This window comes from Dicentrarchus labrax, unplaced genomic scaffold (genome assembly GCF_905237075.1).
Source record: "Dicentrarchus labrax unplaced genomic scaffold, dlabrax2021, whole genome shotgun sequence".
Taxonomy (NCBI): domain Eukaryota; kingdom Metazoa; phylum Chordata; class Actinopteri; family Moronidae; genus Dicentrarchus; species Dicentrarchus labrax.
This window is the reverse complement of record NW_026136711.1, coordinates 14,654,707-14,680,357: the sequence shown is the minus strand read 5'-3', so window position 1 is coordinate 14,680,357 and position 25,651 is coordinate 14,654,707. Positions and strand designations below refer to the sequence as shown.

At 42.1% G+C, this 25,651-nt stretch overlaps 3 protein-coding genes across 9 annotated transcripts in view; all 3 read right to left on the bottom strand.

The window, feature by feature from the left end:
* The window catches only part of cita (citron rho-interacting serine/threonine kinase a), a 40,577-nt gene extending 39,618 nt beyond the window's left edge, over positions 1–959 (bottom strand). For all 7 annotated transcript variants that reach the window (XM_051415440.1, XM_051415443.1, XM_051415442.1 and 4 more), the window contains exons 1-3: positions 864–959; positions 462–584; positions 196–337 (exon numbers count right to left, since the gene is read on the bottom strand). In XM_051415440.1, the coding sequence (XP_051271400.1) occupies positions 196–337; positions 462–563 (244 nt within the window). In that variant the 5' untranslated portion in view covers positions 564–584; positions 864–959. The remainder of the gene's footprint in view (positions 1–195; positions 338–461; positions 585–863) is intronic.
* A 1,779-nt stretch (positions 960–2,738) lies between these two features.
* On the bottom strand, positions 2,739–5,373 carry LOC127371596 (beta-crystallin B3-like). The gene is made up of 6 exons (XM_051414476.1): positions 4,488–5,373; positions 4,053–4,134; positions 3,823–3,938; positions 3,575–3,707; positions 3,356–3,498; positions 2,739–3,196 (listed from the first exon to the last, which is right to left on the bottom strand). Exons 1-6 carry the CDS (start codon positions 4,772–4,774, stop codon positions 2,914–2,916), a joined length of 1,044 nt encoding a protein of 347 aa, XP_051270436.1. The 5' UTR covers positions 4,775–5,373; the 3' UTR covers positions 2,739–2,913.
* A 119-nt stretch (positions 5,374–5,492) lies between these two features.
* Positions 5,493–24,132, bottom strand: LOC127371595 (calponin homology domain-containing protein DDB_G0272472). Its single transcript, XM_051414475.1, has 10 exons — positions 23,967–24,132; positions 20,816–21,835; positions 17,157–19,590; positions 9,611–9,723; positions 8,861–8,957; positions 8,515–8,659; positions 8,280–8,413; positions 7,988–8,187; positions 7,781–7,866; positions 5,493–6,447 (listed from the first exon to the last, which is right to left on the bottom strand). Exons 2-9 carry the CDS (start codon positions 21,823–21,825, stop codon positions 7,791–7,793), a joined length of 4,209 nt encoding a protein of 1,402 aa, XP_051270435.1. The 5' UTR covers positions 21,826–21,835; positions 23,967–24,132; the 3' UTR covers positions 5,493–6,447; positions 7,781–7,790.
* Between the last annotated feature and the right edge of the window lie 1,519 nt (positions 24,133–25,651).

The window sequence follows — 25,651 nt, the reverse complement described above, 5'->3', positions numbered from 1 at the left end:
CTATATTTGCTAATTGTGGAATTTTAGTGAGCTATTTTAGGGTAATGTCACCTTATACTGTAAAAATGTGAACAAGACACAGGATAAATGTATCATGGTCTTTAAAACCTATACAAGTGCAGATTGTATCAGCTAATGTGAACTACTGGACCGAGAAATATCAAGAAACAAAGAAATCCTACGCGTGATGCTTACACTTATTGACAAACTTTGCCACATGGTGTATCTTCATAAGCTCTGGGGAGGCGCACTCCTGGTACAGTAGCAGCAGAGCCTCCAGAAACTCTTCCCGACCTAAAGTGCATCCTCCCTGTAGCCCACACAGGCTGACTCGGCCCTGGAGACAATACATAAACACAGGAAAAGGAAGTCAGCTACTGGCAGTTACTGTGGCAGTTACTTGAGCTGTATTAGAGGAGATGGATGTGTAAAAAGTCAGCGGTAATATAAAATAACTGTACCTGAAACACCTGATTGAGTCTCGAGCTGCGGCTGGTGATGGGGTCTGCAGAGGAGGGCAGCGTTTTCAGGCTACCCTGACTCACGTATTTGAACTTCAACATGGCTTCTTGACAACAGATAACCTGAACGAATGACACACATTAGGTAAAAGTAAAACGAAGCACGCAAGTTACTTAAATGTGACACGTTAACTAACGAATGTCATATCTCCGGTGGTGGTATGAGGTTATAGAGAGACCAACGAAATAAACTGTGTCAACAAATGTCAACAATGAGTCCTGTTAGCATGCTAACGTAACGTTGGCTAGTGTTTGCTAACTCCGCTAACAAACGAGCGTCAACGCAACGATAACTTTCGTCATATTTACAGAGACACAACAGTACGGTGTGAGTTTACTCACCAGACTGCCATGCAGGTACCTATAATTCTGTTTTTGATACAAACAGACACATTGACGGGCTAGAGAGCGCACTGTTTTCCTCTCGGTCAACGTTGTTTCCGGTTAACTTTCAAATTTTGCGCGTTTGCCGCCCACCTCTCGAGCCTGCTGAATGAAGGCGGCCTTTGATTGGATCACTGGGATTCTGTGGGCGGGTCTAACTGTCGTTTTAAACCAATGACTGAAGCCCTGAAAGACTCATGGAAGCGTCTTTACAGAAGGAAGTAGTTTGGACTTGAATGTATGGACTTAATATTAACTGTGACTACACTATTGGTGTTTTTTGTTGGTACACATAAGACACTAATTTTAAAGGGCAACTCCAGTCATTTAGTTTTTTGTTTTTTTTAAAAGAAGAATGATCAAATTCAAGGCAACAGGGGCTAAGATAACTTTATTTCTGGCCCTCAATGAGTCAAGCTCTAAAGAAGTACACTTACATCCTGGGATGCAACCAGTGGCATCTTTCGTATGCTTGGTAAATACCCAGAACTACAGAAGACATTAAAGTAAGGGGCCATAACATTTTTATTTTTTTTTCATATTGTCTTTGAACTAATTCTGGTACAACATACAGTAGCTTTAACAGGAACAGCTGCAGCTCTAATTTCATTGTGTCAAATAAAGAACTGAATCTTCAAACGGTGAAAATGTAAAGCAACTCTGACTGTATAGTGTTTATCAGTGTGTGAGTTGATTCAACTTCATATATCAAGTCCCTTAATGCAACAGCTGGTTTTACACTTTTAAGATAACATTGGACTAATTCAGCCCAAATAATTAAATCAGTTTTGAGATATTTCAAATAAAATATAAAAATTTGCTGAATGGATTCGTGCAAATTGAAGTGTTTATATCTGTTGGTGCTATTTGGCAAATACACCCTCTCAGTGCTTTAACTTAAAACTTAAAATCTAATTTATCCAAAAAATTGCACCCAAGATAATGTGTCTTCAGACCGGACTATAACTATAGTAAATTAACCCATTGCATCTTGCTTTCACACCACATCAGTATAAAACCATTCCACCTTTTGTAATGCACAATGAGATTTTTCAGACTTGTAGAAATCAAAAAAGATATGATTTAAAATAGTGATACAGTCATACAGGCTCGTCTATCTGCAATCTGCCCGAGGCTTCTGGATCACAAACTGAAAACTTCACTATTGTGAAATAAAGTTCAGTGGTGATAAAGGTTAAAGACTATTAATGGATTGGCCTAGTTCAGTGTCCTGATGCTTTACTGGTGGATCTTTTATGACATTCTGCACAATGTATGCCATGATCACTGTCCAAGGTGCTGATCCTGCAGCCCCCATGATGTGGGAGATGTCTGACAATGATCTGCAGGATTCCCACTAAGCTGGGAGGGAATGTTTGCTGTCTAATGAGATTTGTTGTTTCAAATATCTGTGTTATTTTAGGAAGCTTTGCGATAGACTCCTTGCATATTGTGCCGTTTCTCTTTTTTTATCTCCTCTCCGTGCTGATGATGCTGTCAGTCAGTGTGTTATTAGCATTTGTGAAAATATAAATAAGGCTGGGCTGGTTCTTGCTTTTGTATAAAATCAAACATAAGAATCAGCCTCCCTCCCTACCCCAATAATTGTTGTACCGTGCCTAAAATTACATTTGTGTGTAAAATTTGAGTGCCCCTTTAACGTACCATAACTACCACACTCTTTTTAATGATGTTTCCCAATTTAAATGATTGCTATTGCTCTTTATTCGCCTCATAGACAATCATGCAATCATACAATACTCTCAGTAAACAAGTCCTCAGTATTCCTTTAAGCAAAATAAATAACATGCAATAATTATTTGCAGACCAAAATCAGGACCAAAATCTTTATTTCCAACGGATTTACATTATTGTTCAATATTTCCAGTTTTCCAAAATTGCATGGTCAGATATTCTAGACTAACAGGGGGTGCAGTGGAGAGACTGGGGACGGGTCAGCTGCCTTCAGCCTGCCCCAGTTGGTGTAGGAGGTGCTGGAGGTGTAGTGTTAAGCTTGGGGTTGAGTTTGGGGTTTTGGGTGGGGAGTAGGGTTAGGATTGGGGTTTGGGGTAGGGTTGGGGTTAGGGTTGGGATTAGGATTGGGAGGTGTAGGGGCAGGGGCAGGGGTGGGGGCAATATAGCACCCTCTCTTGTGCCACTGCATGTCCCGCACACGTCGGACGGACTGGATCTGAGGTGCAGTGGCTCCCCAATCGTTCCAGTGCTTGAACTCTCCATGCTCGAACACGTACTGGCGCCCTCTGTAGCCTGGATACATGTATCCCACCCACCTTGAGAGGGAAGAGGAAGAGTGTATAACATTTCTGGGGCAGTGAACAGGGTTACATAATAACACCATGCTTATAAAACATACACATTCATTCAATTCTCTTTAAAAACAGTTACATCTACTATAAATAATACTGATCACTGGGAAGGTTGCAGCTTACGTTCCATTGATAACCTTAGCGCTGGCCACACGGTCCGAGAAACCATAAGCCCACAGACTGGGGACGTCATCATCAACAATCTCCATCTTCCTGCCTTCAAAGCCTGCATTCTCAAACAGGTGCAGCTTATGATCTGCACTGTCCTGGGGACAAAAACAACAGGTTTGAGCAAAATTGACAGAAGGTAACATCTGCTAATGTCACACTAACAATACTGACCACTTTGAGAGGCCTGAATGAACTCAGGTTGTAGCTACTCTGGCAGTTGGTCCAGGTGCTCCACCGAGGATATTCTCCTTTCTCTAGCACGAACTGCTCTCCTGCAAAGCCTGGACGCTCAAACCCAACCCATCTGACAATACAGAGAGAATTACACATAAGTGCACACATTAATCCCGAGCAAGGGATAAACAACTCTAGAACAGGATGCAGATGCAGTAAAAGCTGTTGAGAAGTGGATTACTCACGGTCCTGACTCCACGATGACTGAGCCAACTCTCTCTGTCTTCTCAAATGCATCTTTGCATTCTCCAGACAACTCCACCTTCTTTCCACGAAAGTTCTCAAACTCAAAAACCACCAACTGCAAAACAATTGGAAAGCTGCATCAGCAAAAGTCCTAATTTATGGTATCTCTAATTCTTTCTAACACATACATTCATTTGTGCATGTTAGTCGTACTTGTTCAATTGGGTACCTTATATGTGGCTCCAGCCCCTCCTTGGCCCTTCTCTGCAGGCAGCTGGTCTGGGGTTCCCTGCTGTTCTGTCATTTTCCCTCTACAAAGCACAGCAATTACATTGTTCAGTGCTACATTAGATAGATTAGATTTACTCTTAGGTTGTTAAATTCATAGAAGAAACATTATTCAGCTTCACAGGCAGGACAATTGACAAAATGTGCTGCTTGGTTATAGTTTTGTTTTTCACAAATGTATCAGCCAGACATTTGCACACTTGTTTATTTCACTTAAATCCCAGTTGTGTCAGTTTAATATTTAAGAACAACACATTAATTGTGTACAAAATGCTACCTAAGAAGCAAGCATTTGGATGCAGATAGAAGAGTGGACAGGGAGAGAGTGAGAGAGAAAGGCTTGTTGGAGAGAGGGATGATCTTTGTTTCTTTTTACCTGGATGGCTTGTGCTTCACTGCACCTGGTACAAGCCACGCTCTCCGTCTTTCCTCTTTCTTTTCTCTTTTTCTGTCTGTCAGAGTGAGGGTGTGTGTGGGCGTGGAGGCCTGGCGAGCAGTCGGTGGAGGCCAGTGGGGGTATTTATGGTTTATTTCTGGCCACAGCAGCAAAAAGCCTGTTGATGCAGCAAGTCTGTCGCACCCATTGTGTCCATCACACTGCTTCTCAATAGGCTTGCCCCTCTGTCCCTGGCACACTGGCAACCGCTGCCCAGCGCTGCCCATGCTGCCATCCTGACCATGATCCTATAGTGGGCACACAAACTGACTGCCTGCCAAGAGAATGAACAGAGATCAGTCTCACTCAGCAGTATTGGCCCCACCCAGCTATCTTGCTCTTCAGCTTCCTGTCTTCTACCTGTTTCTTTACCTTTCTCTTCATCCAGCGTCCACAAAGCTGCATCCAGCATTGTTGTGAATATTTCCAAGTTGTATCTTTAAAATTACTTTATATGCTCATGTGCGGAGGCAGATCTAGAGGGGTGGCACAATGGCATAAAAAAATTCTGTCCACCCCAGTTTGGTGTCCAATTTAAACAGTAAATAATTTAATGATCTGTTATGGCCATATTTTAGGTGAATGATAGGCTTAAGTTAAATGAAAATAGATGTATTTTAAAAAATGCCTCAAGATTTGGAAATAAAACGATGTGTTGGTTTCTAAATCCACCTTTACATATTTCTATTCAATATTTCACTAATATGCCACAATAATGTAATGTTTTTAGTTCAAATGTCCTCATTTTGGGGCTTTTCCAAGCAAATATTGATATGTATTATTAAATCAGCATATATTTCCACCACAAGTCTCCATCCGACCATCTTGCCACCCCATGAACATTTCTCTTAATCCGCCACTGCTTATATGCATATGCTTTGTCATTTTCCACTGCCTTTTGCAGTGTGAAGTGCAAGTTTCCCATAAAAAACACACACGATTGCATATCATAGAAAAACGTTTAATAAAATTCCCTCAAATTTCCTCTTATCATACAGTATGTTTATCATAAATGATTACAGCATTGATGATGGGTTATTCTTTAACATTAAACAGGCACATAATAGAATCTAAAGCAGATTAATTAATTTTTCTGGGTTAAAGATTTAACAGAACACACTTGATGTGATTCTGTTATAGCATGCCCCAAATTTCCCACCAGCTCACTGTTGATGTTCTGACCTGCTACTGGGCATTTTAATAAAACCACAAAGTGTTGTGGAACCTTACTTGAAAGAGAAGACAGACATTCATGAAGTGACAAAAAGAAAAGTTCCCATGACCATGTTACCATACTGACCATGACCATAGTTAGGTACTTGATGATTCTATTGCTTAGATGTACTACATGGACGGTAAGTTTAAAGTGCTTAAAGGTTTACTTTAGACAATCTGTGATTGGAAAGATAATGTAAAAAGCATTTTGTACAATTTAACCTAAATACACACAAGGTGCAATCCATTATTTATATTCAGTATTTTCTGTACATATGTGTGTTCGTGTGAAGGTAGACACCCTGCTGAAGGCCTAGTGTCATCAGTCCCTGCCAGTATATAAAGGACACATTCAAACAGCAAGACAGTCCATGGCTTTGCTCTAAATTACACAAGGGTATTACACCTCCATTGAGCCTCTGTATAACAGTAGATAAAATATATACTTTGCATTAACACATCACAGTCTTGGCACACAGCCTTGGCACCACATTTAATTTACAAGATACAAAAGTTCTTGATGGCGTATTTTCAGCAAAAGTGTGATCCCTCCTCCTGCATATCTCATTAAAGGTCCAAAATAAGGCACTCAAAGTGCAAAATGGAGCAATCATGGTAAGGTGTGTCACAAGCAGCAGCAGCTGAGATGGATTGATTCTTGCTGAACAGCAACGCACAATGTCTCCTAGGGAGGGAAATAAAGAAAAGTTTCCAAATCACAGACTGCAGGAGGCATCAACTTTATGTAATATATTCAACATTTATCACATGACAGGGTTCCCACCGTTTTTAAGAAAACATTTTCCAGGACCTTTCCAGGTGTTACACAGGACAGCACTTGCTCACAAATGGATTATTGACTTTTTTATTTCTCCTTTATGTGTCCCAGGTTCATTAAAAATAGGAGCTCAGCGTTTATGGGACAATCCATGTTAGCTTGCTTTTGTGCCACTCTTGGCTGTTCTCACCAGAGCAAATTGTTCCGCTGCGGCCTCCAACTTGACTATAGCTTACAACAGTTTTGCTCTAACCATAACATCAATAGCTCGACGGCAAAAAGATTGCTACAACAATATACGCACCCAGGTTTACATAGTCCATCTGAGTGAGGGGATAAAATACCATTACATTTTCCAGGACATAGGACCTAGATTATTTTCAGGATATTTGGTTTCCAGGTCATTCCATGACTGGAAAACTAGTCTAAAAAATTTTTTCCAGGGTGCCTGGGAACCCTGCTTAATTGTTAGATGGGTTTATCTGCAAGCACTCCACCGTGAGTGCATTCATTTTTAGCATAGGTGGAACAAGTGGCACTCAAATTCATAACCCTGTTACATCCACATGTCCTTTTCACTTAACTATATTTGGAGATCAGAGCGAAATGTAGCTGCAAGTAGCAATTCCACAGGCAAGTAGAAGAGCATCAAGCAGAGGAAACGGCATTAAAGTACAATGAGGACGTCTTTACCCACTATGCAGTTTTAATCATGATAAGAGAAAGCTTTGCAGAGACAGGGCCCATTTCCTGTTTTTGTCTTTGCTGTCAGTTTAGTCCCAGCCTGCATTAAGTTACATAAGTCTTCTTGACAGCATTGGCAGAAAGTTTAAACCGTTCACTTTCTATTATTGCGAAGCTATTAAGCTGTCTTGCACTATGACTCACAAGCAAATTAGTCCCTTTTAATGATGCCTTCACTTCTACGGTAATTCAGGGTATAAGCCAAATGTCAAACATGTCAAAACTTTCATGCTCAATGCACCCCTGTGTCTGATCCTGTTAAATCATATAATGGCTTTCATATCACAAGCAATTCACAGGTGTCACTCATGAAGTTGCTAAATAGGAAAGTCATGATAATGTAGTGTTTTCCTGCATGCCACGCTGATGAGATTTACTCCTTAGATATCAAAATTTGGTTACAAATGACAAGGAATTTTCCGATACTGTAAATACTGATATGTAGCAAATAATCTATCTTTAGTATTTTAATTATCACCTCTTCCATGTCACTCACCTGTGTCTGGCTAAGCCTCGCTGTCATACTGACTCAGACGCTTCTTAGACTTCAGTTCTTTCAGCCAAGCCGGAGAAGAGGCGGCACTGAATGACACACAGAATCACAGTTCAGAGGAGTGTCGTAATTTAAAAACGTTCCCAATTTTCAATATTTGTCTCATAATTTCAAGGATTTTTATATTCTTTTGATGCATGCTTTTCTTACCCTCCACTCGTGCCGCCTAAGGGAGGCAGCACTAGTGCAGCCCCAGCAAGATGAGCGACAGAGCGAGGAGAGCGGGACAGTTGCAAGGGAGTTGGTGCTACTTCCTGATTCTGACTTTCCTTCTCTTCTCTTCCCTTGTCTTCTTCGGGTTCCTCTCTTCCTCCAGTGCCTGCTCCACCTGTTCTCCTCTTTATCTGAGCCTTGGGGAGCAAGTTAAGTACACTTTACTTGATACAAATGGCACCCATTTGTATCAAGTTATATATTGTAAGAAAGTTCTTATCAAACTTACAATTAAGGCTGCAGGGCTCAAACCAGGGAATATGGGGACTCTCTGAGAGGTGGGAGGAGGACAGACTATCTTCGGTTTAGGCTGCTCCTCCTCGGAGTCTGACTCCCTTCGCTTAAAAGAGGCCTCCTTTTCATCTAAAAACATAGTGGATGGTCAGAACATGCAGCAAATCAGCATTACCGCAGTGCTTTTTGTCCTGTAACAATGTGTTTTATAACATGAATGCTGTAATAACCTGTGGAGTCACGGGTCCTCCAGTCTGGGCTTTTATTCGGAGCCAAGCCTGCACGGAGGGAGCGTGATGGACGTGTTCGAATTCGCCTCTTTCCAAGATCTGCCTTTGATCTCTGTGCACTGGTGTCCAGGAGAGGAGTGGGGCTCTGTGCACAGACACACACACAGAAATGAATACACTGTATTCACAGGTGTGTGTTATAGACCATCACACTAGAGCAATGCAGATGCATTTTCCCAGGTAGGTATGCAAAGTGACAACCAAACTATATGTTAATGTTTGCAGGGAGGTTACAGACGTCAAGTGTCACCATTCACAAAGGGGGAGGAAAGACAGAATGACCAACCTCAGGGAATGGAGCCAGCTCTGCCACTGTGTGAAAATCAGTGGTATCAATGTCTTCAGTGGAGAATTCAGGAACGTGGTCAGGGACGGGCTTTGGACTGAACAGAAAGAAAGCTATTTAAAATCATGTGTGAACACTCATTGAAATGAGAAGGAAAAAGATATTGTTTAGATGCTTTTAGTTCAGGTTCAGGAGGACTTTTAATCCAATTTCACAAAGCTCCACTCTTCTGAGTTTCTGTGTTGTGGTCTATTAACCACAAGGGGGCACAGGGAGCTCAACTCTTGAAAATACTTGAACGCACTTACCACATTTTAGTCTGCTGCTAAACTTGGATTTATGTTTGAAAAACAGAAATTGCATGTCTCATTAAGTGGAATATTTAAATTTTGTCTTTGCAAAGTCCAAATCACATATGGATTTAGAGTCAAACAAGTAACTAATGATAACCAACTAACATTGGGTTATCACAGGTTACACTACATATTAAACTGCACCTTCAGGCTACTTACTTTAGGACTTCAATGTCAGATAGCTATAGGGCTTCTATTTACAGGTGTACTCAGTTTGAATCAAATCACCTCAATATGAAGCCACAGCTTCAGCACAAAACACAAAGAATGACACTGATCCTGTCTGTCTCCGTCAGGGTAGATGAAGGAAATGAAGCCACGTAAGGAAACAATGGGGACGTCAGACCAGTTCGGTGTGTCAGGTTTTTATTGTGTGATAGTATAACCTCCCTCCTACCTGTCAATTTCAGATGGCTGTTCACAGGCCTCATTCTGCTGGTCTGGCTCGCTGTCTATCAAAGCATCCGTATCTTTGTCTTTACCGTTTGTGCAATAACTGTTGACCTGTGTCTGAGAGACAGAAAGACAGATAGAAAATTAAATTCGGAAATTAACAAGAAAACATATTATACAACAGAACCAGATAAAAAATGAAGGAAGTGTTTGATATAGTGAGACACACTTGCTAAACTCAGCTTCAGTTTCATGTTAAGCATGTGCAGATAACCACCACTCTACCTATCTCTCTGCTGGACTGATCACAGAAAATCAACGTGATGTAATTGCGCTTTTGATCTGTAAATCCGCACATTAGAACTTCACATTGTGGAGCTGCGGCAGGGAGAAAATGGACCGTGTGCTGAGCCAAGATCACTAACTACAGAGGGAGAGACTAAGGACCAGCCAAGCATGCATCTTTTAATGAGCCGGTCACAGAGGCTGGGCTGTCCTCAATAAACACCATGAGCATGTGCATGTACGCACACGCACAGGCTTACACACCTATATGCCTACACACAGACACACCAAACACACTCATGCTGTCACGCCCACATGCTGGAATGAATCGGTGCGCACGCAAACACACACACAAACACACACACACACACACGTTCCAAACAAAAGCAACTACTGTGCACTTCCCTCACAAACATTCCTTTAAGCTCACTTCACATTTTGTCAAGGGTGCATCCCTATGTTTAGATGTGTTATTGTCACCTGGATACAAAACAACGCTGGAGTAAACATCCCTAACCCTCCATATATTTCATACACATCTCATTCATAAGTCCATTTATTACACTGGACTCACAGAGCAGCTTCATTTGCACAATGCCTGTTATCTGGCAACATCATGGCATGAATGAATAGGCTTCTGGTGATTTTCCTACAACCACAGACCACAGTTTAGTTGCAGAGGAAAACAAAGTCTGTTTGTAACAGAGACACAGTCTACAGGTTCCACCCTCATGTATTTATCCTGAGTCTGTCTGACCTTTATTACAGAAGTAGCCACTGCAGCTTACAAAGTTTTTAACATTGTTTACTTACATAATTTTTCAGTACACGTGACTCTACTATAATACCTCCCTTTCATAATATTCCCAAAGCTTTCAAGTGAATACAAAGAGAAACTAAATTCCTTTTCTAAATAGTTCCTCTTGGTAGAGGAGCCTCTACCACGAGCCAAGTGCATCTCAGTCGGATTTTTGGATTTGAAATTAAACAGGCAATACACTTTTCTCAAGTCGAAAAGAGATGGCCAACTTCACAAGCACCCTGGAATGAAAATATTATGCCTTTAGGCAGCAGAAACTGACTTTTGACCACTTGAAGGCAGCAGAAGGCGACACGACATTGACTGATTATCACCTTAAAGAGTTGATATAGTGGAACATTAGCAAACAGTTGCATATATCTACATCTAGCAGATACAGAACATTAGCATTCCTTTAGAGTTGTGTATCTGTTCACCTGACAAATTAAAGTCCATTATTTATTTAGCCTCCATCAACTTATTTTACTTTTTAGCAGCTAAATGCTCCACTAAAACAGTAACACCAAAACAATGACCTAAAAGACTCTAAAATGCTTTGTAAGGCTGAGGGGAACTGTAACAATCCCATGTGGGTTTGTCACTATGAGTGGCTCAGTATTAACTGAACATGTAGGATTACAGTAAAACTATCAACTCAACAACATCTATAAATGCAGACATAAGAAAAATATATGTTAAAAACTACACCTGCAATAAACTGCACTACTCAAAATGTGTATGTGTAGGTGTGCCAGTACAGTATGCTCGGGAGGGCAGAGGATGAGCAAGTCAAAACAGAGTTGGCTTTATTATAGTTTACCTCCATCACATTTTTGTCACAAGCACTGGAATGTGTTAGACAACTTGTTTAAAGTGTGGTGGAGAAGATAACATCGTAAATCTGCTACGAGAACAAATAACCAAGACTCTAATTCAGAATAATCGATGAAGACCGTCAATAAAACATCACCTCTAATAAAGGAAAGTGACGAATCATCAAATTAAAAGTGGAAAGCCTACAGGTTATACTTGCCTTTGTGTCTCCTCTGCAAGTACACCCACATATAGTACAGTAAACTATATGTAAACACTTCAAAACTACAGACAGTCTTGAGCATGCATATACTATAAAAACTGCCTCCTGTATTGCAGCTGGCACTTTAAGCTACATTTGTTTTATCTCCAAAGCAGATGATGATAAGAATAATCAAGGGATTAAAATAAACTAATTCAGATATATGTATCTGCTAACATGCTGTTTTTGGCAGCATATTTCCTGTAGAACAAAAGGCAGACACAGATAGAGAGGGCACAGACAAAACAGCCACACTTGGATAAACCCTGTCTAACTGTCTCACACTTTGTTATAGTCCTCTGCTTTATCTCTGACACACACCACAGACACCGAGGGAAAGGGCACGCATGTCCACCGATAAAACACTACATTTGGACAACTTTATCAGATAACTGTGTCCTTCCTGAAACAGACTGCCACCGCCTGCTGCACTCCCTTTCTACATTTGCATGGTTATCTGTTGACACATGAATGTGGAAATATTAGACCAGGGAATGAGTTACTTGGGATGCATGGCGCTTTGGTGCAAACTGTAGAGCAGCTAACCCCTTGGGTTATAATGTGATAGACCCAGGCCCTAAGAGGTGCTATATTCATTTATCATTGTAACGAACGTCAACTGAAGTGAGCTAGCCAAACCTTTAGAGGCTATTTGTGTCAAATCTGATTGTCATTAATTCTATTCCTTATGAACCTGGCTATGATAAGAACAGAACATTTGAGAGCATCAATTGACATCTGCTGGGTTACTACAGCAGCTCTTACAGAGCAGGTTTCAGTGGCTCTCCTCTGCAGAGTCTGTCGACTCCTGATGGAGAAGCGACGCAGGGATCGCCTACTACGTCTGGCGAAGCTACGGAGCGGTGAAATGGCTCTCTGAAACCTTCCTTCTCCATCTCCACCATCTTCTTCTTCTTCCTCCTCCTCTTCCTCTTTATCCTCCTCTTCCTGCTTCTCTCCTGTGGTGCCCCATACCAGCTCCAGAGCCCCTTGCAAGGAGCGCCGCACGCTGCCCACCCAGCCCGCCACCTGCAGCTGCGCGGCTGACAGTTTCCCTCCAAAGTACTGCATGGTTGAAAAGCTCACACAGCTGGTCGTCCAAGCACCAGGGTCACCATGGGAACTGGGTCACTGGAGAAACTGAGGTTTAGCTTTGTAAGGGTTGAAGGGATTTAGTGGATAAGTCAGAAAGCTGGGTCTGTGACCTGGCTCTGTCAGAAGGTAAAGACGCCGCAAACTGTCTTTTGTAAAAAGGTTTCTGACATCAGACAAAACGAGATGTAGCCCATCTTTCATCTGAGTAGGATCCATCCTCTCTCCATATTTTTATGGTTCAGGTCACACAAACTTCCTGGAACAGTCTATTATTTGCTGTCAGTGAATAAGTAAATGGTCTGACCAACCATGTGTTTGCACTGTGACAACACTACTGCGCTGCAGCCTTCACTATGATGGATGTGACATCCTAAACAGCAGCATCCCGAAGAAAGACTTTCCCATCATCACATTATCATCCATTTTAAAGACACTCACTATATCAAAAATGTCCTTTTTTTGCCTCAACTTCAGAAGTAAACCAAATAGCAAAGCTTTTAGTCCTGCGCACAGCAATTTCAACGATTACCTCTTCCCATGTGCACTCTCTGTCTCTCTTTTGCTGGAATTTGTCCTGCTACAGTCAAGCCTGTTTGCTTGTGTACCTACGTCCCAGTTCACATAACGACTCCATTTTCCATTCGGAAAAAGAAAAAAAAAGGAAAAGCAGCGTGGGAAATATGTGCCACTCCAAACATCCAAAGCCAGGTACAGAGAGGTAGATCACCCCTTTATCTCCTCTAGAACTGAGTGATTTCAGAGTGCGTCAAAACAAAGCGGAGGTCTGTGCTCGGATGTGGAAAATCCCAAAGGAAAGAAGGTGCGGCAGGCTGGGCCAGGGTGCTTTCTGTACCTCCCTCCTCTGCACTCTTCCTGTAGGTAAATGCAGGTAACTGAATGAACCAGGTCTTTGTGAGGAGGTAGAAGGCAGAGGGAAGAGAGGGAAACAGGAAGACTACTTTTGGAAAGTTGAGAGAAAGTTTGAACAACAAGAAGCACTCTAGATGACTGACGAATGGACAGTGGGCATGTGAACTTTCTTGTCTGTGGTTTAGCCCATCCTCTTTTGAGTGTCTTATGTGTGCCAGAAAGAGTGTTTGTGTGTGTGTGTGTGTGTGTGTGTGTGTAGGGGGGTGACGGGCTCTCTCAAAATGGGGTGGAGAGATTGAGTAGAGAGACAGAGACAGAGAAAGAGGGGCACCATGTATGGTCATTCTGACACGCTGCCCTGTTGACCAGATCCAAATGAGGACATGATGACCACATAGCAACCAGGCTCTACTCACTATAAGATCTATCCATCCATCTGTCTGTCTGTCTCTGAGTCAGTAGCCTGAATGAGGGCAGCACGGTTGGCTGCACAGCCTGTGTTTGCCCAGTAAACATTTTCCTCGTTCTGCTCTGTCAAAATAAAAAAGCTTTTCCCCGCCACACAATAGTGCCTTTGCTGGGCAGGTTTTCTTGCAGCATAAATAAGGTATTGAATCAACAATACTGTTTAGTGTTATGATGGCCATATTATACCAGTGTAAGCTGACAAACTTAAGGAAGTTAAGCAATTTTTTAAGAGCAGCAGCGCCTCTCAGTGGTGAAAACAGGGTTGTACTCACATGACATGGCAAAGCTTCAATACCAACAGCCTTACAGCAGCTAAATGGTTTTGCACCCTTGCAGTAGCTCACTGGTTTTTTGGATTGGTTTTGTTTGCTGAAGTGTGCATGCAGCACACAGAAACACAATATCACACATATATACACTCACACAGTTCAGGGCTCCAGGGTTCAGTGTTTTCATTAGCTTTGCAAAAATGTTACATGTTCAAACAGGCGGTGAACCGATGTGTCTTGACTGGCAGGGTCCCGTCAGCTGTTCATTTGCTCATGTACTCTTATTGAATGGTTCGTGTTTGCTTCCTTGTCCGTTGTCTTGGTTAAGTGTGATCAAGTTTCCCCGTCATTAGCCTGATTTTTATTGTTCATTTCTGTTGGAAGATGCTCGTTTAGTTATATAATGTACCTTGCACTTTAAACTGTGTGTAGGCTTTTATTTAGGTGTTCTGACACTGCTGAGGTGGCAAATATTTCCCAGCAGCATTAGATGATTATTACACTTCCAACTGATAAGGACTACTTACTGTATTTCATGCTCTACAGCCATGACGTTTGTTTGTGGGTCTTTCTTGAAATGCACTCAGACATAGTTTGTTAACTGCAGCTGGGCATTTCAGTGTGAATTTTTGTGTTTTGTGTTAGAAGAATCACTCTTCCAATTTATGATGAGTGATTAAATGGATTTTCACTGGCCAAAAATATCAAAAAACATCCTCGTTTACTCCTCTAATGAAGGAAGGATCTTAGGATTGTTAGCCATTCATTAGCAAGTTGTATATAAAAACGGCTCATTTTAAGGTTACAAAATCAGAATGATTGTTATTTTCAGGTGACTGTACGCTAATAAAATCATACCTATGAATATGCCAATAAAGCAACTTAATTCTCTCACACTGCTCCTTGAAAGAAACGGTTTGGCATTCTGGGAAATACCTCTATTCACTTTCAAGCAGTTAGATTAGGAACATTGATACCACCCTCATGTTTGTACACCAAATATAAAAGCTACCGCTATCTACAACCACTCAGGACACAGAAGAATACACAACACTGATGGTTGAAGTGGTTAGCCTAGCTTAGCATGAAGACAGAAGAATAGCTATCTTGGTTTAGTCTGAATGAGATATCGTGTGTTAATTAGCAAACATTAGAGGTGTTGATTTTGTTATCCTTTGTTACCAGAGCCAGGCTAGTTGTTTCCCTGTTTCCAGTCTTTATGCTAAGCTAAGCTAACTGGCTGCTGGCCCCAGCTTAGTATTGATCATACAGACGAGTGTGGTATCAATTTTCTCATTTAACTCTCATCACAACAGTGAATAAACTTATTTCTCAAAATGTCAAACTATACCTCTAAACAACAGAAAAATGATTAAAAGTAAAAGTAAAAGTAGTTTGATGCACCCGCTTGTTATAAAGCAGATGTGAAAGGGACAGATATGGCAAAATCTCTGAAGACCGACATATTGTCTCATGGTACATAATGTCATATTATCTGACCATAAGTTACATAAAACTGTCTTACACTTGACTTAGCCACAGACCTTGAGTCAAGCATTTTTTTTTTCAATGTTGCTTTAAATAGTTCACTAAATGGTGCTAATAACAGCTAGCAAGTCGAATGGTGAGCTACAGTTTTGGGAAAGGCTAGCTTTCTGCATTACAACTAACCACAAATGTATCTAAAACAGATAGGGTGGAACCTCCCAGAGGTGTAAATCACTCAAGTAGCTCTGAAGTTGACAGTAAAACCACAACGCGACACACACTCACCCACAGCTGCTGGAGATAACCCATCCAAGATGCCCATGTAAAATAATCCACCACTCCTTCATATATCCCTGCCATGTCTTTTTTTTTTTTTAACTGCGTTTGAAAATAAATGTTTTCTTAATGTACAAATGAAAACAAAATGAAAGAGACAGTCATGAGACAGATGCAGAGGAAGTCGTAACCATACTTCCTGTTTGACTTCTTACCGCTCGCCTACATAATACACGACCAGACGTTGAGTTCATGCAGTTTGATGTACCATTACAGTTGCCTGGAAGATTCAGAGAACCAGGAATGAATTGACTGATGGTGCTAGACTGCTCTTGCACAAAACCAAATGTATATGCGACATGGAAAAACAAGTAAAAAATACATTTTCACTTTTTCTCATCGGAGACATATCATCTTCAGGAGTGGTAACTTAAGAGCACAAACTGAGAGGCATGCACATTCACAGCTGCGTCTTTTTATCGTCACACCTCCTAAGTCAACACCAATCTTTGTCACTCTCACTCTGTATTTTTTTTTATTCGAAGAAATACGCTCTCGCCGTCAGAAAAGGCAGATAATGCTACTGACACATGGCACATAGATATAGATTTCAGGCCATGTGTGTTTCATTACTCAGTCACACCTGCACACACACACAAACACACACTCTTAAGCTGTGACAGACTCGGGCTGAAGCAAGTATGACAGGATGTTTTTCCTTGTGCTACAGGAATGGTAATGTGTTGCTGCAGGTGAGGCGTGTGTTGCTGCCAGGCTGATATGATTCAGTGGTGAAATAACCACATTTACATGTACACTCCTGTCTCTGTTCTTTACCTCACCCTTTCTGAGTAATTGAACAATTAACCCTTTCATCTAACCGTGCTGGTGTGCGAGCTGTGGATGCAGATCGAGGTGCATTTACCTCTTGCGTGTCTTCTTCTTCTTCATCTCCTTTCGTCTCCTCCTCTTCCTCCCTCTCTAGCTCCCTTTCCTCCCCTTCTTCCCCCACCTCCATGGAGATGAGCTGTGTTTCCTCAGGCCTCTGCTCCTCCTCCTCTTCCTCCATACTTTCCTGGGCTATTGTAGGCTCTGGACTGTCTGGTTTTTCCACCTGTTCTGGCACTTTGTTTTCCAGAGGGCTGACATCCAGTGGCACCAGCAGGTCCACTTCCTGTCTATCCACAGGGTCAGCCTCCCATCTCTGACTTGTTTCTGCTTTAGCCTGTGAGCCCCATCTCTTTGGCTTGACTGAAAAATCATCATAATCCACCTGGATCAGAGGCTGTTTGACGGAAAAGTCATCGTAAACAACATCGCTTGGACTCTCTGTGGGCTCAAATGTTTTTGCTAAGGGGGAATATGGTGATTGTGTCTTCTGAGGCGCATCTTCAGAGTCAAAGCTGATTAAATTTCCCTCCTCCACCGTACTCTGCCCTTCCCTGCTGGTCAACCCATCCCTCTCTCTCTCTTCCTCCATTCTTAGCTTTTCTTCCAGTTCTTGTGCTCTCTTCCTTTCCAATTCCTCTTGCATTTTTCTCTCCAGCTCCTCCGCTCTTTCTTTCTCCATCTGCCTCTTCCTTTCTTCTTCCCTCCTCTCCACCTCTCTCTGTTTCTCCATTTCTATCTGCCTCATTCTTTCCATCTCTTTTTCTTGCTGCTCTTTCAGCCTCCTCTGCCTCTCTCTTTCCTCCGCCTCTTCCCTTAATCTTTCCTTCTCCCTCTCCTCTTGTTTGAGTCTCTCTTCTTTCTGTCTCGCCCTCTCCATGTCCTCCTCTTTCTGTCTCTGCCACTTCAGCTCCAACTCTTTCTCCCTCTCCTCTTGTTTGAGTCTCTCCTCTTTCTGTCTGGCCCTCTCCATGTCCTCCTCTTTCTGCCTCTTCCTTTCCTCTTCCCTCCTCTCCACCTCTCTCTGTTTCTCCATTTCTATCTGCCTCATTCTTTCTATCTCTTTTTCTTGCTGCTCTTTCAGCCTCCTCTGCCTCTCTCTTTCCTCCGCCTCTTCCCTTAATCTTTCCTTCTCCCTCTCCTCTTGTTTGAGTCTCTCTTCTTTCTGTCTCGCCCTCTCCATGTCCTCCTCTTTCTGTCTCTGCCACTTCAGCTCCAACTCTTTCTCCCTCTCCTCTTGTTTGAGTCTCTCCTCTTTCTGTCTCGCCCTCTCCATGTCCTCCTCTTTCTGTCTCTGCCACATCATCTCCAACTCTTTCTCTCTTTCCATCTCTTCTTCTTTTTCTCCCAACCTCCCAGTCTTTTTCACCCACTCTTTTTCCCACTCCTCCTCTCTTTGTTTCTCTTTATTCATTTCCTCCTCTCTCAGTTTCCCTTCCAATCTGTGTTCCTCGTGTTCCTGAACTGATCTCTCCTGCTCCTTTCTCAGATGCTGGTTTTCTCTTTCCTCCCTCAGTCTCTTCTCTTTTCTCTCCTCCTCCTTCAATCTCTCTTTTTCCTTCTCCTCCTGATCCTGTTTAAGTCTCTCCTCTTTCTGTTTGGCCCTCTCTCTTTCCTCTTCTCTCTGTGTCTGCCACACCAACTCCATCTGTTTCTCCCTCTCCATCTCTTCTTCTCTCAGCCTCTTCCTCTCCCTCTCCTCTTCTTTCAACCTTTCTCTCTCCCACTCTTCCTTCCTCTGTCTCTCTGCTGCCTCCACCTTCAGCCTCTCTCTTTCCCTCTCCTGCGCTTCCTTCTTCCTTGCCCTTTCTTTCGCCCTTTCTTCTTCTTCTTTCTGCTCCTCCTCTAACTTAAGTCTCGCCTGTTGGATCTCCTCTGCTCGCCGTTTTCTTTCAAATTCCAAATGTTTCAGTCGTTCTGCTTCTTGCCTTTGCACCTCATCGTCCTTCTTCTGAAGAACCCCTAGTCTTCTGTAGACAGGCACTGAAACAGGGATGTCCTCCTCAGCTTCATCCTCAGGAGCCTTTTCTTCTTCTTCTTTCTCTTCTTCGCTGGAATCAGAATCTGAGCCCAGGATCACCGGAGGTCCACCATCATCACTCTCCACGACACCAAAGCGAACAGAGCGGCGTTTGACATTGTCCCTCTTTAGAGTGTGCTGAGCACCCTCACTCGAGTCTCCCTCAGTGGCAGTGTGGCTTGTAGATGTGATGCGATTGCGGAGCTGGACATCACCCTCTGATGATTTGCTCTCTATATGCTGTCCAGATGTCTCTCTTGAGTTTTCCAATGACTTAACTTCAGTGAGACCATCTTTGGATGTTTCCACGGGGGTCTCTGTTGGTTGTTCAGCAGGTGAGACCTTGGAAGGAAGATCCACCGCCTGACTGGACGATGCCACTGTTGCAGGGGGTTCAACAGGTGGACTTCTGGGTGTTTTCTCTGCTGTTGGAGGAGTCGCTGGCTCAGAGCTACGGAAGAAATAACAGTAGTTCAAGGTGAAAGGTTTCACTGATCCTGATGGCTTTAAAAGATCCATGGCAGTGCTCAGACCATCAGTCATGTCAATACTTCCAAGCCCATTGGATCATAACAGGTCACATTAAAGAAATAGTTTGATCCTAATTTGCTTTCTTGCTGAGAGTTGAGATGAGAATATTGATACCGATAGCCAATAGCCAGTTAGCTTAGTTTAGCATAAAGACTGGAAACAGGGAGAAAAGCTAGCATGTCCCTGTCAAAAGACCTGTCTACTAGCACATGTAAAGATCAGTATTTTATATCTTTTTTGTTTGTTTAATTTAAGCAAAAGTGACATGTTCTGGTTTTACGAAAAGTTTCATGCTGGAACTACTTCTTTGCCTGGCTCCAGGATGCACGAGTTAATTCTGACCTCTATAGACTTTGGACAGAGACAGGCTAGGTTGGCTAAACTAAGCTAATTGCCTGCTGTCTCTAGCTTCATATTTACTACACAGACATGAGAGTGGTGTCGACCTTCTCATCTTACTCTCTGCAAGAAAGTGAATTAGTCTATTATGAAAAATGTTGAACTATTACTTTAAAGGGTTGGTTCACTTTCACTCATCTCTAGTTGTATCTAGAAATTCTGATTGTTTTGATTTTATTTGCTCGGGTCTGAGAAATGAATCTGTAAGTAAGAATTTCCGTTTTTTCTCTGGGAAGTTTTAGTTCAAACTGTTATCACTTAACTATGAGGACACTGTATTACTATTTTCAATGCAGTGACGATCACAGTCAAATTGTGGCCTGGTTTGCACTCTTATCTAAACTTTGTTATTTGAGGACATAAATCTGGCCACAATCTTGATATTGCAAGCAAAGTTATTCATTTACGACCCACTGAAAAACCTTCCTCTCTCCAAGGAAGTGTGAATTGTTTATGCACCAATGTAGCACCAATTGTACCCAAAGAATACATATTATATTGTGCATAAAGATAAACAAGGAGTTCACATTGAAAGTCTTAAGTGTAGACAGGTTGCATGACTCTGATCACAAGAGATAAATCTGAAATGACAAGTATAACCATGGCCAATAACAGCCAACAATAATCTGTGCCATCAACCTTAAAATAAACTTGCTTGATTGCACTTGCAAGAGAATGTGCTTATCCTTTTATTCATGTCTCAACACAAAGCCAAACACAGCACAGATGGAAGGAGGCTCACTCACCTCTTAGAGCGAGTTGGTGACACAGCTTGAGGCTTCTTCTCGACCTTCGGACCCTCAGAGCTTGTGTCCGCGGCCCAGTTTTTGATTCTCTCCTTTACACCTCTTGTACTATTTATGATTTCTGGCTCCTCTTTCTTTGTTATGACCTCTGGCCTCGACGATGAGTCAAACAGAAGACTGATTCTGCGCTTTATACTGCCTCCTCCACTATAATCGTCCTTCGGTGAATCTTCCTCACTCTCTCTGTTTGACGGCTCAGATGTTGTCTGTTTCTGCTCTGGTTCTGAAAACTCCTTTACTGCCTTGTTTGCATCATCTTTGGTGCTGGTTGTAGAGAGGGTAACACTTGGTTGGGGGGGCAGGGATAAGCCAGCTGACTCAAACTTCGAGGTGAGCTCCATAGACAGGCGCTTCCTGGTGCTGCCCCTCCGATACGCTGGGTTGGCTGTAGAGGAAATGTCACCGCCTGATTCTTCAGGCTTTTGAACGACAGACGTCTGAGTTTCATCTTCTTCCTTTTTTCCGTCTTTCTGTACTGAGTTAGTCACAATATCCGCGGGGGCTTTGTGGTTTGTTTCGATGATGTCGTCTTTCTGGATCGGCTTGGACTTGGGTGTCTCTTTGGGTGGAGTGGTTTGTGGGGCTGGATCTGATTTTCCAACACTAGAATCAAGAGTGTCTTCTCCATGTGGACTTTGTTGGCTTTCTTTGTTTGTTTTTGGTTGATCTTTGGTGAGCACACTTACAGAGCTGGGTTTGGAATCAGAGGTGGTGGGTTGCTGAGCAGGGGTGGTCAAAATTGGTTTGGGGATACTTGTGGCCTCAGATTTTCCAGTCTGCTGTGTTGATGTCTTTGAGGTTGCAGTGACCGTCCTTGGGGCATGGATGGAGCGAATGGTGGTGTTCTTCTGCAGAGAGAAGGGCTTGGGAGTGAGCCGAGGTTTGGGGGCCAGAGTTGGCTTGGGTTTTGAGATTCCACCAGTCTGGGAAGACTCAATGGAGCTCTCCATAACTGAGTCACTGAAAGAGAAGAGGAGGTGTTCACATACAGCAAACTACATATTCACATTAAAAAAACACTCTCAGCCGAGATGCAGCCAATGTTGCTATTGTTGTAAATCGCATTACTCCTTCTTCTTATTTTCTTACTAAGCCCCTTTCTTCCTCTGTGTAGTTTTTAAATAAAACAATATGGGCTCTTTTCTACAAAATTGGTCCATTTAAATGGCTCCCACATAGTCAAGATCTGACCTGACAATGTAATTTTTTCATCCTGGGGGATGAGTGTAATGTAAAGTAGCCTCATGTAAAGCGCTCATCTTGAATTCAGGATTTCCAAAACTTGACTTAAAGTCAATCTAAATGAACACAGACAGTTCATGGGTGACTTTGTTGTCACATTGGTGATGTCTGTATATCAACAGTCCCTGTATTGTCCAACTGGTCACAATTTTGAAGGACAAACTATTTCTTTATGCCACGAGCAACATGGACTACATTTCAAGATTGTATCTCCTGAATATATTTGTCATATCTAACTAATAACAGGTCACTACGCTCTGGCTGTTGATCTTTGATAACTTCACTTCAAAGTGCACCCAGCCAGTACACAGTTGTGGACGTGTGATTAGGTAACGCTACTCAGATCCCTTCAGGACAAGCTGATAATGTATTATACATAGAAATCGTGAAGTAAAGTCTTCATAGCCTAACAAATAGTAAAATATTGCTAAATGATAACATTTACGGACAAGAAATGTGATATTACACTGTTATAATATGGGATTTTGACAGTTTTGTCCTTTTTTAAACCCCACCTAATATTAACAATGACTAAAAAAGGAACCAAAACAGGTTGACGGGAGAAATGCTGTCAGAGACTGAAGGAGGCATGATGAGTCACCACACACATCACCAATATGGTCTGCAGGGGAGACACAATCACACCAGATCTCCAACTGAACCGAAACCCCTGAAAGATAAACAAGCTTTTTCTGTAAGCACTGTCACATGAGCATAATAAACTCAACTTTCCCAAACAAAGGGGATTTACACACCGTGCAGAAAAGATAACAGTAATGTTTCCAAATGTGTAACACTAGATACCACAGGCATTGTATATGCAGCACGTCATCTGGTTTTACCTGTAAGAGCTTTGAACAAACCGGTCACTCCACACCCCACGGCCTAATACTGTGCGTTTAAATGTGTCAGCCAAATGCTCACAATATCAATCCCTGCTGCCTCACACAAACTGTTTTGATTCCAGATTACAGTCAGTGTGTGCGTGAACTTTTCTTTTTTTTTGTTGCATGTGATGTGTGTTTTGCAATCTTTTTCTGCTGCAGTGCTCAAACAGCACAACACCTCTGGGTGTGCATGATATTGTGTAATGGGCTCAGAGGGACTCCTAAAGCTGACACTCAATGAGGTTAAATGATTCGTCCTGTTTCTATCTGCCCCCCCCCTCTTTTGTTTTTCTTACAGTTGAATTCCTGAGAAACAAACACTGTCTAGCAGATGAAGCTGCAGCTGATGGATGATGTCTGTTGCTTATTTAGGCCACATTCATGGACTAAAAGGACTCATCCTGCAGCAGCCCTTAGCTTGTGGGATTTTAGTTTCTTTATCTGTGTTTGCTTTGTGCGCCTGTTGCCCTGCTAAGGTTTTTACACTCGGTGCCTTTCGTTTTGATGTCCACCGTACTCTTCTTTTACTTCTCTGAGTGATGCTGTCAGGAGGTAACCACTTAACCCCCCCGGGGTCAGTCTAGTCCTCACAGAGCGAAACACCGCAATGTACTGACGCTCAATAACCGGTGACATTAACGCTATATGGGGACATATGTCTAATTTCGGGTTGTTAATAAGTTACTAATAAACGCGTCAACAATGACCTCCCAGTCGTTGAACCAGCAGTGTGTCCTCCGCTGCTGGACAAAGGAAACGGAGATAAATGAACGATACTTTACGTTTAGTTCACGCTAAGCTGTCAGCGTTTAGTGAGGATGACTTAGAGTATCACAATGAGGATGTAACGTTAGAAAAACAGCAATAAAGACGGTGCACCTGCTCTTCACATCAGCTCTGGGAACTTTTCCGACGCTTAACATGTGTAACGTTACATTTCGTTAGTTTTTTGTTTTTTTTACCTTTTGTCTTCACGCAGTCATACAGGTGGGAGGAAGGAAGGAAGGAAGCGGGAAGAAGTTACAAAAGAAAATTGTTCCTCAGGTTTCCGCGGTCGTCTCGCCTGCTGTGCTGTTGTCAGAGTGTTTTTTTTAAAAGTCATTCACAGTAACGAGACGTCAGACTGCTCCTACACCCAGCAGACACTCCCTCTACCCGCCCGCCTCAGGTCGAGCCACGCTGCTCCGGGGTCAAGTCACAAACACGCAGAGACAGGAATTGGCGTGTGTTTACTTCAAAATAAAAGCGCAAGTGTTGCAAGTGAGTACAGAAAGGTGGAGAGATATGACACAAAAAAAGAGACAGTGGTTTCAGTCCGGGTAGTACAGCAAATTTATTCGGGATATAGCTGGCCTAATTCGTAAACCAAAGAGACTCCAACTAGTTGGTATATTTATGATTAAGCTGCCGTAGTATGTTTCACACATTTCACAGTAAAAGAAGAATTATTACAGTGGAAATAACACATCTACCTTAAATGTTTTGCATGCTGGTTTGTTGAGTCACCTACTTTTTGTAGTATACCACCTTTGTCAAGACACCATAGTGTTAGCTTTCAACTGTAACAAGCATGAAAATGTTCAAGGCTCTGGGACCCGAGGAATAGGACTTAAACTGCAGGTTTACAAGAATGTGAGAAATCTCATCTGAAAACCTAGGCCTGTCTGTAGTGCTTGTTTCTGCTTTTCTAGAGAAAATACAGAAAACTAAACTCATTAAATGGCCTTAAGTGACTTGCCATAATTTGAAATAATTAGGCTCCTTTATTTTGAGAGTTTAGACCGGATATGCTATTTAAATTAATTTGAGCTTACCGAAAGTGCCCTGCTCAATGGACTGGATAAACAGGTTCTGACTGCGGGGAAGAGACACTCATCACACAGTGAAAAGGAATTGGATCTATGCAGCTCTCACTGCTGGATGGAGAGTGCCGGGGCTTCCTGGGGCTTCCTGGGGCATCTTAACAGCAGGAAGTGCCCATCAGCTCTCACACACTCGTTTGCATAACACCTGGGCCTTAACAGCGTTCATTTGCGTTGCCTGCGCATTAAGGCAGGAGGCACCACACACACACACACACACACACACACACACACACACACACACACACACACACACACACAAGTGAAATGATTTTGACAGTCAATAAATCTGAACTTCACTACAAAACTTTAAAAAGTAAAGATATTTTGTTATAAATTAAACTACCCAGCAGTACATGTGGAGCTTAAACTATTGTTCAATTGTCGAAAAAGTCATTTTTCATGCAGAAATATCTAATGTTTTCATAGTTCAGCTTCACAAACGTGGATTTAGTGCTTATTCTTTTCATTATTTTAATATTTTAGATTTTTAATATTTGTTATTGGTTGGACAAAACAAGCATTATGAATGTGTCACTGAGTTCTGGGTAATTGTAACATTTTTATTAGAAAGAAACTTCAAACAATAATTAATATATAATATTATATAATGAAAACAATCAGTTACAGTCCTGTACAAAATAGTACAAAAATAATCATCCAATTACAACAATAAAACCCTGCTTAGACATGAATGCATGAGTAATAATAAACCAATGAAATAACAGTAGTATAACAGGGACCACTGTATGGCCTGCAGCAGTAGGAGCAGTAGTAACAGTAGC

What these genes read in the sequence shown, in the direction of transcription:
- LOC127371595 (XM_051414475.1), bottom strand. Translation starts at nt 21,825, where the DNA reads ATGGAGAGCTCCATTGAGTCTTCCCAGACTGGTGGAATCTCAAAACCC. An exon ending in CAGCCATCTGAAATTGACAG is followed by an intron (nt 8,958 to 9,610) that starts GTAGGAGGGAGG and finishes CTTTCTGTTCAG; the next exon opens with TCCAAAGCCCGTCCCTGACC. An exon ending in TGAGCCCTGCAGCCTTAATT is followed by an intron (nt 8,188 to 8,279) that starts GTAAGTTTGATA and finishes TTGCTCCCCAAG; the next exon opens with GCTCAGATAAAGAGGAGAAC.
- LOC127371596 (XM_051414476.1), bottom strand. Translation starts at nt 4,774, where the DNA reads ATGGGCAGCGCTGGGCAGCGGTTGCCAGTGTGCCAGGGACAGAGGGGC. An exon ending in GGGCTGGAGCCACATATAAG is followed by an intron (nt 3,939 to 4,052) that starts GTACCCAATTGA and finishes ATTGTTTTGCAG; the next exon opens with TTGGTGGTTTTTGAGTTTGA. An exon ending in GCTAAGGTTATCAATGGAAC is followed by an intron (nt 3,197 to 3,355) that starts GTAAGCTGCAAC and finishes TTCCCTCTCAAG; the next exon opens with GTGGGTGGGATACATGTATC.